Raw genomic sequence first — 14,127 nt, 5'->3', positions numbered from 1 at the left:
CTTTGTATGCCACTAATCATTCACACATTCAGCACCAGTGTTGTGGTAATCTGTATGGAATCATATGACCTTTGTCTTGCTCATTCTACCTTCCACTGTCAGAGCACTCAGCCTCTGCACAAGAGGCATTTACTTCAAGGTTTATAAAGTACAAAACAGCAGAGAGGGAAAACACAGAACAGAATATCTGCATCCAATATAAAAATCTAACATTGTTAAAGATAACTGTAACAATCTGTCCACAGCTGCAAACTCCTCAAAACTAAAAGGTTTGCCACCCTGTGAGCTCAGGCCTAAGAGCCTTGCTTCAATGGTAACAATCAGTGGCACCAAATGACAAAACATGGCTCTTAATTTGTGGTTTTTCTCACCATGCTGTGGAGTGAGTAATGAGAAAGAAAGGAGTTTCAACAGGCAGCTGAAACCTGGTGGAGGAGCAGCAGTCAGGACATCGATCGCCATCAATCACCATCGCTGACTTTGTTTAGTATTGTTTGTGAAAGAAGTCCGACCTTACCGTGAATTCAAATGAGTCCAGTTTAAGATGCTTAGGAACCAGACAGCTTTGTTCAACAGATGAATTCAGACCAGTTATGGTGAAACTGGCTGCGTGTGGTGAGAGACCCCCACGATGAGCAGGATAACAAGCAGCCAAGCACTGAGGGAAATGGCAAATGTGAGTATGGCAGCTGCCCTACCACAGAATCTGGCGTGTGGTTGCTGGTGAGCACCGTGCAACTGTTCCCATGCATTTCAGCCACTTTGTGTGCTTGTTTATTTGGCCCCGGTGCATTCCTGTGTGACAGCCGCCAGTGAACGGCCATCAACCCCTGGCCCAATGTCTTTATCTCACACCAACTTTAGAGTAATACTTTATTCAGCACAGCAGTGGTTTTCATTTGGGAAAGTCAGCTACCACACTGCCTTTTACTGTTCTCCACCCGCTCTCCTCAAAATGTATTACAAGGTGTTTTTTTACTGTTTTGATTTCACTATCTGAAGATTTCCATCTGTTCAAATAAGCACACTGAGGTGAGTATTTGAATCTGAAGGACTGAGCCTTGAACACTTTCAGATAGTCCTTCCTTTGCTCTGAGCAAGATTTATGTGAATAAACACATTTGTAAAGAATGATCAGAGATACATATTTCATTTAAAAAAATTAGGACTCAAAGTCAACATTATCTGAGGATAATGATGACTTGCTATGAAATCAAATACATGACTTCCTGTCACAGTTAAGACTATCCAACAGACATGGCACAAATCACAATCATGATATACTCAATCATAAGATGCAGAGTCATAAACAGAGGATAACATATGATTGTGGCTTAGGAAGTAATTATGAGATGCCATCTGATGACAATTGTGTGCAGGGAATTGTTTCATATCACCCACAGCAAACCTGCCCAGTCTCATAGTTTGAGAGCAATTGTCAGATATTTAGATGAAAAAGCTCTGGGACTTAACATTATCGAAGTCTTAATTGTGATTTACTGTAACACATGAGTTTTCATTCCTGAATTTCATCAGTGTATTTGTTTTGGGTGGCAGGAGTGTGTTTCCATAAGACTGGATGCTGCAGTTGCAGTAACCGGTGGGAAAGCAGACAGTTCTGATATTCTGTTGGCCATCATTTCCCTCTCAGCTGTGGAGTCCTTTTCAAACAGGCGGAGGCTTGACAAGAAGCAGGACTGCTGCCCTCTGGGAAGGGAAGAATCGCGTGTGAAGGACAGGAGGGCAGTTTTTAACACAGTGAGATGTAACTGAGATCCATTATACCCTCGACCACAGCTCCATTAAAATGAACACCAGGTCGTATAAAGCGCCCTGTGAGTGTCAGGATTTCTGTTCATTTGCACTTGTGTGGTCAGATAGTTTCAAGTGTGACGTTATTAGTTAGGTATGGAAGTTACTGTGTGTTTGGTGGGCAGCCAGCGGCAGAGACCACACTGTCAGAAAGAAGTACCCTTCACAGGAAGTACATAACACAAGTACACACAGATTCAAGGGTTCATCCTATAACCCATATGTGGTTTGACTTTGGCTGCTTAAAATCTTAGTCAACATTATGGGAAGATCATGATCCCTGGATCAGTGCTGAAAACTGATACTGAAGAATTAATTTTCTAAATGTGTTACCAAGAACTCAATCCTCCCTTAATTTTAACCACATGCTGCACTGTAAACTGCAGAATACAGATCGATGATGTGCTTCATTAACCAGAAGTTAAGCAAAAGAAAGCCCTTCACAGTTACAGATACTGTATCTTCAATGTTTTGCAGTGACAGTAAACACTGACATAAATGTTTCACTGTGATGATAACAAATCAAAGCGCCATCACATCTAATCTGAAATGTATTAGCCAGTGCAAGTCAGTTGTCCGCCCTGATTCCAAAAACACTGAGATGCTGTTTAAAACATAAATAAAACAGAATGTGATCATTTGCTAATCCTTCATGACACAGACTTAAAACAGTCTAAATATATTCAATGTTTGACCTCATCAGCTTCAGTGACTTTTGTAAATATCTGCTAAATCTGAATTTGATGCAGCAACATGTTACAAACAAGTTGGACCAGGAGCAACTAAAGACTTTCCACAGGTAAACAGATTCATTGGTAACAGGTGATAGTATCATGACTGGGTATGAAAGGGGCATCCTGGAAAGGCTCAGTCATTCACAAGCAAGGATGGAGAGAGGTTCACCACTTTGTGAACACATGATTGGATAAAGGATATTACTGCATGGACTCAGGAACACTTTGTGAAACTGGTGTCAATAAACATGGTTCATTTGCAGATGACTGCATTCTGTTTCTATTAATGTTTTACACAGTGTTCCACCCTTTTTGGAATCAGGGTTGTATATTTTTAGACAACCACGTCCTTCCAGGAAATAAAAAATCCAAGACGATGTCATCAAACTGCACTTCAAAACCTAACAATATTCAATTTGCTGAAATGAAAATAGAAAATATGAAAGTGAGAAGCTAATTTGACGTTTCTGCTTGATCAGTGACACAAACAGTTGTTTCTTTAGTCAATTACCAAATTACCTGCCAGGTATTTCCTGTTAGTGGATTAAACCATTAATCAGCTAATCATTTCAGCTCCAGTCAATATACCTCACAGACTTGCAAAATGTGAAAAAAACAACAACATGTTTTTCGACCCGGTAAATTGCAAAACTCTGCTAAATGGTTTCATGCTGAGCACCTTGCCTGCAGTGGTTTCTCTGTGTTGTTCACTTTCAAACAAAAGACTTTATGTAACATCACATGTTCTAACATTGACAGTGGCATTTTGGCAGTCAGTCCACAAGAAACGATCCAACAGGAAATGGTCCGAGGCGCGAGCCAGCGGATGTCAGTCAAGTGGTGACTTTGAAACACTGCTGCCAATCTCAAATCCTTGAATGTTCAGTAGAATGTATTTCAAAGAATTGTTGTTGCATTATTTTGTTTCCAAAGCATTGCGCTGTAAAGCCAGCCGCAGAGAGTGTAGTCAGCGTGCTGACATGTTTGTGCCAGTTCGTCATTGTTTTCCAGTTGTGAGATGCAGATACATATCACAGTAAGAAACACTGGATCGCAGGCTGCCACACAGAGAAAAATGAAGCAGGTTGTGTTACAGGCATAAAAAAAGAAGACAGTGATGCATTTACTGTCCAAATACTGTGTTGTAAACTGTCTGTAAAGTCCAGGTGAAGCACGTTACTGCTGCTGTAGGCTTCTTTGTGTGTTTTAAGGCAGGTGTAGAGTACAGCAGAAAATGCATGCTACTGTTTTGGTTGCCATGATTTTGAGTTGTTTTAATGGTAAACAATGCAGGCGAGCCTCCTCCCTGCTGGCACTGTTAACGCCAGTCCAAACTGCAGAGGAGTGAAATAAAACCTGCTGTAAAACCAGGGAAATTTGGCAGAGATAGGTTCGCCAAACCCCTCAGTTGGCCTCACAGGGCTGCAGCCGTGAGACCTGAATGTGGAGTATTGTTGTTTTACTGTTGACTAATTACTCTGGTTCCTGTGGGTGTGTGTGTGTGTGTGTGTGTGTGTCTTTGTGTGGCAGGATGTGTGTGCAGTGTTGGTACTGTACTGTAACTGTGTGTGTTAGCATGTGCGTGAGTGTTGAATGAATTCATCTCTCAATGCTGGCTGCAAAGATCTATTGCTTGCAGACTTTTTCCTCACCGTACCCCCCCACCCCCACCCCCACCCAACCCCACGTTAGAGTAAACTATTGCTGATTCTTTTCAGCAGTGGAATTGGGATTAAAGACAGACATTCACACTTTGTTGACAAAAATCATGTGTCAGTCTAATCCCCAGTGTTCATGGTGACATTTCCTCTGGTGTCAATATCGGTTGAAACTTCTGCTACATCTCAATGGATGAAATTTGCTGAGTGTGCTATACTTCCTAAGAAGATAAATTTATGATGACCCCCATGGAACCCTGTCTCTTAAACCTATGTTTAGACACTACTAAGTAGTATATTTGCCAATAATGTTTTGTGGAAAACAGAATTCCTGTGTTGATTAAGTTCAATGGCACCAGCCCACAAACAGCTATACTCTTGTGCTGCACAGAAGTCACAGAGATGGTTGGGCTTCGACAGTGGAGACACTTTGGTTAAGGTTGAGGAAATTTGTGGTGATGGTTAAATATTTAAAAAGAAAACATATGCTGTCCAAACAAGACCACAAACTTTTCCCAAACCTTAACCAAGCGCTTTGACTTTCCAAAGCATAACCTTAAAGTGAATGGTGCTTTAATAAGTGGATAAAATAAACAAAATATGCTGCAAGGGAATGTTTTACAGCTACAAAAACAGTGTAACCTCACTCATATTAATGCTCAAAGGCAGCTAAATACTGTAATCTTCAACACTTTAATGTTGCAGGATGTTATAAACATTGTCGTCTATAGGGGTCACTACTGAGGCTTTAGACTTGTTCCAGAGGCACAATTGTGAAAATTGCTGGCAACTAAAACATGATGTACCATGCAAGGTGTGCATTTGCCAAAATCTAACGTGGAAGAAATAGATGCAAACAATAGAAAGTTATTGTTGGTGACAGCACTAACTGAAAGCATCTGAAATCTTGCGTCTGAACAGACTTAACTATCCAAAGATGAAACACTTTGGTGCTCGCACTGAACAGTCTATGAAATCTGAAGTGGTGTAGCTGACCGTCAGCCTTGTTTACATTGGCGGTTTCCTTGCCTACAGAGGAAACAGCAAGTGAGTCACACTTGTACACTGACAGGCAGGAGGTGTTACATAAAATCTTGAGAATTCATGTGTGAAAGTAGCAAGCCTGTAGCTGTAGGGGAAAGTGCAAGGGCAGGAGGAGATGAGTGTAGCTGAAACAGAAGGCGACTGCATATTGATGAGTATAGTCAGTACTATCACTGTGAAGCCAGTGAGAATACTAAGAGAACAGAATGATTTTTAATATTTTTTTTTTTATATCACTCTCTGTAAACCAATGTTACAATGACAGCTTGCTTATGGCGATGTAATCAACTGCATCTCTGCCACACCTCTTTCACTGCACCTGCCCCATTGGTGAGTCATGACTGTACTACAAAGACGTGTTGAGATGTCAAACATTTTTTTCAACCGACATTATGTAAAGTCCAGTCCGGATCATGACAATTCCTAACACTGGATCAGAAGAACAACAGAAACATTTGTAAAATAATGACTGTACAATTAGGATTTTCCCTTTGATGTAATGTTGAATTCAGGGCTGCAGAAGCGAAAGTCGAAACTGAGATCATGTTGCTCCGGGTTCCATGGGAGGGGGGGCATCACCTCCCTCAGATACACACTGTGTTTGTCTCTGGCAGGGGGATGTGTGTTGAATCCTGCTGTTCACTGCATCACATACAAAACATCACAAATATTTTTTTCTATATCCCATTTGTCTCATGAGGTTGGTACAAGCCAGTGCTGTTCCTGGCCCTGTCAAAGAAGGGGCCAATGTGTGTTCCCACCTGCTTTTCCATTGCATATGGTCATATTTTTTTCAACTTTTTTTTTGTTTTTTCTTAATGGATAAACAACTTTAACAGTCTCTGACAACAATGGTGAAGCAGGGCTGTTTACAACAAATCAATACTGCTACCTGCTGGTCAAAAGACAAAGATACACACCAAGCATGGATATAGGCTAATGTTGTAGTCCCTGTGGGTCCTCACATGGGTATATGAATGCACTCATCAAATTATGAAATGTAATGATAACAGGTGATAACTAGAATGATTAGTTGTTTGCATTTTAGCTCTCCAGATAACCAAAGGATTTAAAGATGAATGTGTTTGAGTTTTGGACTGTTGGTTGGATAAAAGCAACTTCAATATGTGACACAGGGCTGAGGGAAATTGTAATGGGTAATTTTTTGTTTTACTATTTTCTTACATTTTATAGACAGTAAATTGAGAGAAAAAAGAGAGAAACGCACTCACCTGTGGTCAGACTTAGCTGCGCTACTGCAGTGAACCGAAAACTATAAAATGGAATGAAAAGAGGTCTCTGACTGAAAGCTCGATAATTAAAAGCATTGTTCCACAAATTTGAGCGTGTGGATGCTTTTTTCATTCACTTGATTTAAAAAAAAAAAAAAAAAAAAAAAAAAAAAAAGCAATATATTCAGGCAACGATTAGACAGACGCTACCGTATAATGTATGCGACAACCCTAAGTAAAAGTCCATCCTACCGCTGACGTATTATTCAGGCGCTGGGCTGCGGTGATTTTTCGGGTCAGATCGGAGGGTCTTTGGAGGACAGTTAATCATGGCCCTGAGGGTGATCCGGCTGGTCATCCCATCGGGAGGAACTGCTTTTAAATCGGTGAACATTGGGCAGAAGGTAAAGACACGGACACGGACTCTTACCTGTCCTGCGAAACGTCTCAAGTTTACAAGGGCAAGCTAACGTTGCTAACTAGCTTCCTAGCTGCTAGCATCACAGTCGGTCGTTCACACGCTACTTGCTGATTTATATATGATGTTGCTGGCATAGCAGTCATCACACTCGGTTGTCTGTTAATTAGGTACACATATGATGGACAAAGTAGTAGAAACGTCTCTCTCATTATAGCTCAACATACATTAGTCAAGCTTCACAGACTGCTGTTGCACTGCATTAGTTAGCTAGATGCACCTGAGGGATTCCCTGATTGTCGACCCCAACGCGGGACTATCCCCGGTCGGCACTCTCCCGCTAGCCAGAATACGTGAAATATAATCAGGGGGCAGTGTATATATATGATAATACGTGAAATATAATCCGGCGGGATAGATCGTCTAAACCACCTGGGGCTACGCGTCCGTGAGCGAACTCAGTTGGGAGTCTCCGTCTATCTACCACCTGAGGAACTAGCAACTTGACAGTGTACTGAATAGTTTGTCTAACACCTGGGTCAGACTACACGATTTTTTTTAATTAAACGATATTCACCGTGTCAGATCTAACGAAAACAGTGCCTGAAACTGTTGTCGTGTCTCGGGCAGGTGACTTGCAAGACTGCACCCCACCAATCGCAGCACGTCTTATTCCCCGATCACACATGAGTTCAGTTGTCATCTTGCAGGTGGATGAAGCAACTGTCAATCAAAGTGACAGAAGCGTTGTGTGTGATGCTGGTGGTCTTGTGTACCCTGAAAAAAAAGAAGAGAAAGAGAAAACGTCAGTAGATGCACTTTAACATTAAAAGCAAATGCAAGAGGCGGAGTAAACTTCAGCCCATTCAGTCATTATTTCTACATCTGCTGAGCAGCATCCAGATAACAATTAGGACAGATGCGAGTTTCACATATAGTCATTTTGTTTCCAGAGTTATTTATTCTACAAGGAGCAGATTTGACTCTGTTAACGTTCAATCTGGAGTTAGTCATGATCGGCATATTTCTGCTGTTAGGACCGAGCATAATGTGATGATGGCACAGCATCTACTCGCCGGCCTGATGAAGAGCTCCTCTTCGTCATGGTTGTCCTGACTGTGCTCTGGAGGGAGCACCTGATTGGTCAGTGCTCAGGACCATGTTGTGGGAGATGTCACATGAAACGACTCAAGACAAAAAAAATTCTGACATGCTGATCTTTTTGTTGGGGTGTTGTGGGGCGTCCCAGATGCTGCAGGGCAGGTCGTTTAGCACGTCACACTACACGATTACAGATGACCTTTTGTCGTTCACAGTCGACGATGACACTGGTAATTGGTTGGCCATGACTCACTCGCCTCAAAATCGGGCAAGAATCGTGGAGTCTGAACCAGACATTAGAGTCTCACAGGTCATTTGTTCTCGCTGCCTGTTGTAATTCCTCTTCACATTGTCACTGAGCATTATTGCATATGGTTCATTGTTGTCACTACAGGTCAGTGTTCACAGGGAGAAGAGTAGAATAACAACATTGACACATCTGTTTCATAGTCCGTGTTGAGGCTGGGTTTCCACCTGAGCAGTGGGCACATACGTCAGGCCCCAGGCTGTTGATTGATTCTTTACCTAATCTTGAGGCCCCTGTCTTGCACAGGGATCTTGAGTCATCTCTAGTCTTAATGCCTGTAGTACGTCCGTTGAAATGATGTTTACATCGTGCATATTCTCAAAGTTGAGTCGACAAACTAGTTTCCTTGTTTTAGTCTTGCTTACTGAATTCATTTGGTTTCAGTTCGATAAAATGATATCAGGAAATGTAAAATTTGGTCGCAAAACCAATATATGCAGGGGCGGAACAATAAATTAAAATACTATGGAAATAGCAGTATGGCCAAGTGCAAAATCCAAATTGCAGGAGCTGCAATTTTTTTGCCAAAGGTAAAACGTGTCACAGCATATAAATGAAGCACTGTGGAGCTGCAGAGGTTCCTCAGCCTACAAATCAAATTCACTGTATGTGAGAGAACGTGCTTGTTGGAACAGACACATCTTTTTTTTTTCTTTCAGGGAAAATAAGATGCAAAAATTAGCATTCCCACTGCATTTGAGGCTCATGCTCTGTGTTAACCCCTGTTATCAGTTATAGACTGTTTGGTTTGTTTGTGTGTGTGTGTGTGTGTGTGTGTGTGTGTGTGTGTGTGTGTGTGTGTGTTTGTTTGTGTGTTTGTGTGTGTCATCCAGGCGGGCGTTCACACGAGCTCAGTGAGAAGCCTACGGTACGGCTGGTGGGCCTATGCACTGGGTGAGAGGACGACGCCACGGTTTAGCCAGTACAGCAAAATCATCTCTGTGGATGGCAACTTGGCCTCAGGGAAAGGAGCAGTGGCCCAGAAGCTGGCTGACAGGCTGGGTAACTACCTGACCATCGAGTGTGCACCAGCATACACTCAACCAGTGATCCCCTCACGGTTCTCGTGATGCAGTGGATGACTAAAAGGGAACTGAAAACAATAACTTCTATTTCCACATGCACAGGGATGCTCTACATGCCCGAGCCTGACACTTTCTACTTGGACAAGATGACCAAGGAGAAGGAGCCACTTCCTGTAGCCTTCAACGGGATGTGCAGCCTGGAGAAGTTCTACACAGACCCCAAAGCTGCTGATGGAAACAGCTATAGACTCCAGCTGTGGATGTACGTCATGAGGCTGCTTCACTATTCTGACGCCATCGAACACCTGCTCTGCACAGGTAGGGAGTCAGACCTCAGACGCACAGCGCTCTCCTGTCAGGTCACCTGCATGCCGAGCACTGGATTCATATATATGTTGAATATGGCGTTTGTGATTGTTATATAAAGTCAAGTCTGCAGTACTTGAGTTTGATTGATTTCAGGAATATTATTTGGAAATGTGTGTATGTATGACTTTTATTGAGAGTTTAGTAACTCATCTGCATCCTGATGTTCTGTGTTCAAGGCCAAGGAGTGGTCCTGGAGCGCTCTCCCTTCAGTGACATGGTCTTCCTGGAGGCCATGTTCAAAGAGGGATACATCAGGAAGGAATGTGAGTATTCAGCGTCATGAACGACAAGCCCCTGAAGCACTGATAGTTCAGTCTCATTTGGTTTCAGTAAGATAAACTGCTAAATACAGATTGGTTATGGTGTGTATTGCAAAAGCAAACTGTGGTCCACATATTCCACATTTTGTTAAAAGCAAATGTGTTCTTTGGCTTGCAGGTGTGCAGCACTACAACGAGATCAAAGGCATTAGCATCTGTGAGTTCCTGCCTCCACACCTCGCCATCTATATCGACCTGCCAGCTGAGGAGGTGCAGAAGAAGCTAAAACAGAGCGGCAAGGTTAGTGAGACGCGCTCACTGAAACCTCAGCGGGATCCTGGAATCCTGTCCGATCATTTCAGCCTCACTCGTTCACTCTGAGCGCGGGGCGTGATCTTCCCTTTTCAGCTGAAACCACCGAAGAGGAAAACACCTCAGAGGGTTGGATAAGCTGATCCCGAATAACATGTTGATCTAAAAAAAAGACGGTGTGACACAGGAAGTTTTATCAGGTTGATGTTAATCATTGGTTAAAATGGAATCTCTTTATCCTCAGTCCTATCTTCAGAACGTGCCCCTGACTTACCTGAAGGGCATCGAGGATGGCTACAAGAAGTCTTTCCTGCCCCAAATCAGGTGACTAGCTGAACTTCTAAATCTCCTACTGCTGTCAACTTGCACACATGCTTCTTGTGTAACTCCGAGCCAGTCTGTGATTACTTGAGCTCTCCGTGTTTTCCTTTCAGTAAAACATCGGAGCTGCTTGTTTATGATGCAGCCCACGCCCAGGATGTTGAAAGGGTAAGACTGTAGTGGACCGCAGAACCCGAAGTCCACAAACCGTTTACGTGGACAGACAGCTTATTGGTTGTGTGCCGTCCACAGGTGGCAGAAGACGTTGAGTATTTGAAGTTTGACAAAGGGCCGTGGCTGGAGCAGGATGACGTCACCTACCACCACATGAGGATTCTGTGAGTTCTTGATTAGTATAATACGTTTCCTCATTGAAATGCAAATGACACAGAGGAGGATCTCCAACCGGTGGAGTCTGATTCACACCAACATATCACAACCTCCGCCTCTGTTGTTCCTGCTCAGTGTAGATAAATATGTAATCAAGTGGCTGAAATGAGTCATGTGGAGAACTGAAAATGCACGTTTGTCTTTTGTGTGCTAGCTTCTACATGCAGGATTTTAACGCTTTGCTTTTTCTCTGCGTTTTTCAGAGTGGAAGACAAACACAGAGTGGCAACCCTGACCCACATACCTAAGTTTCTGCCCGAGATAACCATCGGGGCCCACGAGTACGATGAAAACTACTATGCCTATAGATCGGTATGTAGAGACGAGGTTGCACATATTTCATGATGGATAGCTGCCACATGCGGCAGAACAGCAACGGACATAGTGGACGTCCTGAGTGATTGACCCGTATTAGAGTGATTAAAGCCTTCCAACTGAGGGATGTATTTCTAAGAGGTGAAAAACATTGAATCAGGAAAATATGGCCTGCATCACAGCCTTGTTTTAATGGTTGTCCTTTAATTTGGGTTTTGTGTGGCGTCCTGTCAGTGGCACTGTGTGTGTTCTGTAGTGTCATCTGAGAAATGTGGAAATTGAGACAGAATGTGTGTTTTTATTGAGTGCAGTAAGCAAAGTGAATGCTGGTATTTATCTATGTAGCCAATATTCATCCTTTTCTATTTATGTTGAACCTGCACCCCCTGTGCATGTTCACTGCTGTGAAGTGACATGGAACAAAGTCTTTCTGAGCAAGCCCCCGTTGGTTTGTGGGCTGCGCTGGAGGACACAGGTGCAGGTGACGCAGTGCACACTGCTGCAGCAGCTTTCGTGCTGTTCCACCGATGGACAGTCGGTGGCAGCGATGCGCAAAGAAAGACGGCAGTGTGCTCACAAAGACAAGTATAAAGAAGACTGAGGTAGCAAACATGGATGTGCTTTGAGGAAGACGACATGTTCGTCAGGCTTCAGGGACACACACAGAGCGGCTTGGATTGGAGTGTAAACATGGCTGCATTTGTGAACAGGAAATCTCCACAGGTACCTTTTGGATTTGGGCAATAAAAAAAGCAGCAGGGATGCACAGAGGCAGGCGTTTTACATTTGATAGGCGGTATGCTAATGTTTCTAAAAGTAGTTTGCTCCAGTGTCTTGGTATCTGAATCTGCATGGTGATATTTTACAAAACGAGCATCTTTTTTTTTTTTTTTTTAAATCTGGTCTCATCTGTGACTGCACGCTTTTGCAAATTCAATCTTTTAATCCCATCCAGTGAAGGACAGAGCAGCTTGGATAAGCCAATCTCAAAGTTCAACACATTTGAACTTTGGATGCACCCCCGCTCTGCTCGGAGCGCTGTGCTCATACACCTGTGAGGCGTGATCATTATTCTAATCCTGCAGATCAGCTGGGGACAGCCCTAATGAGCCGCTGGGTGCTGTTGGCTGCTAACATTAATTAGCTGCGTTGAAGGAGCAGAGATGCCTTTTCCTCTTCATGCTTTGTTATTATCTGAAGAGATGTTGCACTATCTTGTGAAGAGCACCTTATTTAAAGTTCCAAAATCACACGGAGGACTGCCGCCTTTGTAATCCTCGCTCTTCTCTTTTTTATTTCTCTACCCTTTGCCACGTGTCGCCTTGGCTGCGCTGTCAGCGCCGTGGAACTCATTTTCTTCCACTGAAATATTGAACGGCTCGTAGTTACAAGAAGGCAAATACCAGATGTGGAATATTCTACAAGACTTTTGGTATCATCAGTCTTTCAGCGGAACATTTGGGTGTGACCTTTTCTGTTTATTGACTGGAGACTTTTTTGGTCTCCCCCTGCTGCAAAAATGAGGCTGCGTAATGCTACAGGAGGCTGTGACCTGACATTTAGCTCTGAGCCCGGCTCTCAGCGGACGGAATGAGAACTGTGGCACGTGGTGGCGTAATCTCCCTCCGCACATTTGAGATGACAAAGTAAAGTCATGGAAGGACTTTCGGAACGCTGATGTATTGCAGCTTCCACTGTACGTTTTATGAAAAACTCCTGTTTAACAGTGACAAAAGATGAAGATATTCCATCGGGAGTTGTAGCAAGTGAATGAAGTGACCTCCCGTCGATCAAACAGATAACCTACCTGTGATACTTATTAATAAACACCTTTATATTTACTGTTAAAGCAGCAAGTTTAGCTCTGTTCCGTTGATTAGACGGGTTCAGCTCTTTCAATTAGAATAAGTGAATTTAAATACAAAATGATTCCTCTGCTAAATACAGTACTTCTCCATAACCTGACCATTAAGCCTAAGCTGATTGTATGTGTTTCTGTTCAGTGCTCCTTTTACTGAAATTGACTTTTTTTGTTTTTTTTCTGTCCTTGTAGCTTCCTGGGAAGAAGTACGCCCCTGGTTATAATGCAGACGTCGGGGACAAATACATCTGGCTGAAGTAAACGAGTCATTAATTCAACTCTCATCACTCGCTAATCAGCTCTCTGAGGGAAGTTTGAATAACTCCCCCATTATTGATCCAGTCGTCTTCTGTTGTACATCCTAAATAATATGTATGTATTAAAAGAATAAATTTTGAATCTACAACGTGTCTTTGTGTTAATGGAAAGATAGGTGGAGAAGTCTTCCATAATTACAGATCCATAATCAGTTCTTCTAAAATCGACGCTGTCATGTAAAACATGTAAGAAATGTCTGTCTGGATCTGCCAAAAATAAAAAAATAAGGAAAAATAGGAAGTCCAAAATGACCACAATTAAGGAAGACATTGACGCTCCACACCAGTCGGTCCAGCACAGCAGGCAGACTGATACAGTCTAGCTACATTAGATAGTGAACAGGTTGGAACAGAGCCAGGACCCTGCATGTCAACAGGCCTGTAGAGGTACGGGCCCTCCTCTGGAGCCCAGAGGGTGAAGAACACACAAGTAGGAGAAATACAACAGCATACACATGTTAAATTCAACCTGGATGTGTGAAGAATTCAGGAGCCTGAGAACAAATATAATTGCCAGTGACTGCTTCACAGTATTTGTTATGCAAAATAACAAACAGATCTCTTAGATACATGCAAGTAGGTGACATGAGTGAGTTTGTATAAATGAAAATGAAAAATAAAAAAAGAAAAGCAAAAGTAAACAACACTGTC

The 14,127-nt window shown here is 42.7% G+C and overlaps 1 protein-coding gene across 1 annotated transcript; it reads left to right on the top strand.

Annotated features, from left to right (window-relative positions):
- Positions 1 to 6,725: 6,725 nt before the first annotated feature.
- On the top strand, positions 6,726 to 13,558 carry ndufa10 (NADH:ubiquinone oxidoreductase subunit A10). The gene is made up of 10 exons (XM_076747595.1): positions 6,726 to 6,884; positions 9,140 to 9,308; positions 9,434 to 9,649; positions 9,877 to 9,963; positions 10,139 to 10,260; positions 10,517 to 10,596; positions 10,707 to 10,761; positions 10,846 to 10,931; positions 11,187 to 11,295; positions 13,352 to 13,558. Exons 1-10 carry the CDS (start codon positions 6,810 to 6,812, stop codon positions 13,418 to 13,420), a joined length of 1,068 nt encoding a protein of 355 aa, XP_076603710.1. The 5' UTR covers positions 6,726 to 6,809; the 3' UTR covers positions 13,421 to 13,558.
- Positions 13,559 to 14,127: the final 569 nt, after the last annotated feature.

This window comes from Chaetodon auriga, chromosome 13, assembly GCF_051107435.1.
Source record: "Chaetodon auriga isolate fChaAug3 chromosome 13, fChaAug3.hap1, whole genome shotgun sequence".
In the NCBI taxonomy this organism is placed as follows: Eukaryota; Metazoa; Chordata; class Actinopteri; order Chaetodontiformes; family Chaetodontidae; genus Chaetodon; species Chaetodon auriga.
The sequence above is the reverse complement of the archived record's forward strand: the minus strand, read 5'-3'. Positions and strand labels throughout refer to the sequence as shown.

Bases quoted from the DNA above. Each gene is read 5' to 3' on its own strand.
- ndufa10 (XM_076747595.1), top strand. From the start codon at position 6,810: ATGGCCCTGAGGGTGATCCGGCTGGTCATCCCATCGGGAGGAACTGCT. The intron at 9,964-10,138 runs GTGAGTATTCAG...TTTGGCTTGCAG, and splicing joins GGGATACATCAGGAAGGAAT to GTGTGCAGCACTACAACGAG. The intron at 10,932-11,186 runs GTGAGTTCTTGA...TGCGTTTTTCAG, and splicing joins TACCACCACATGAGGATTCT to AGTGGAAGACAAACACAGAG.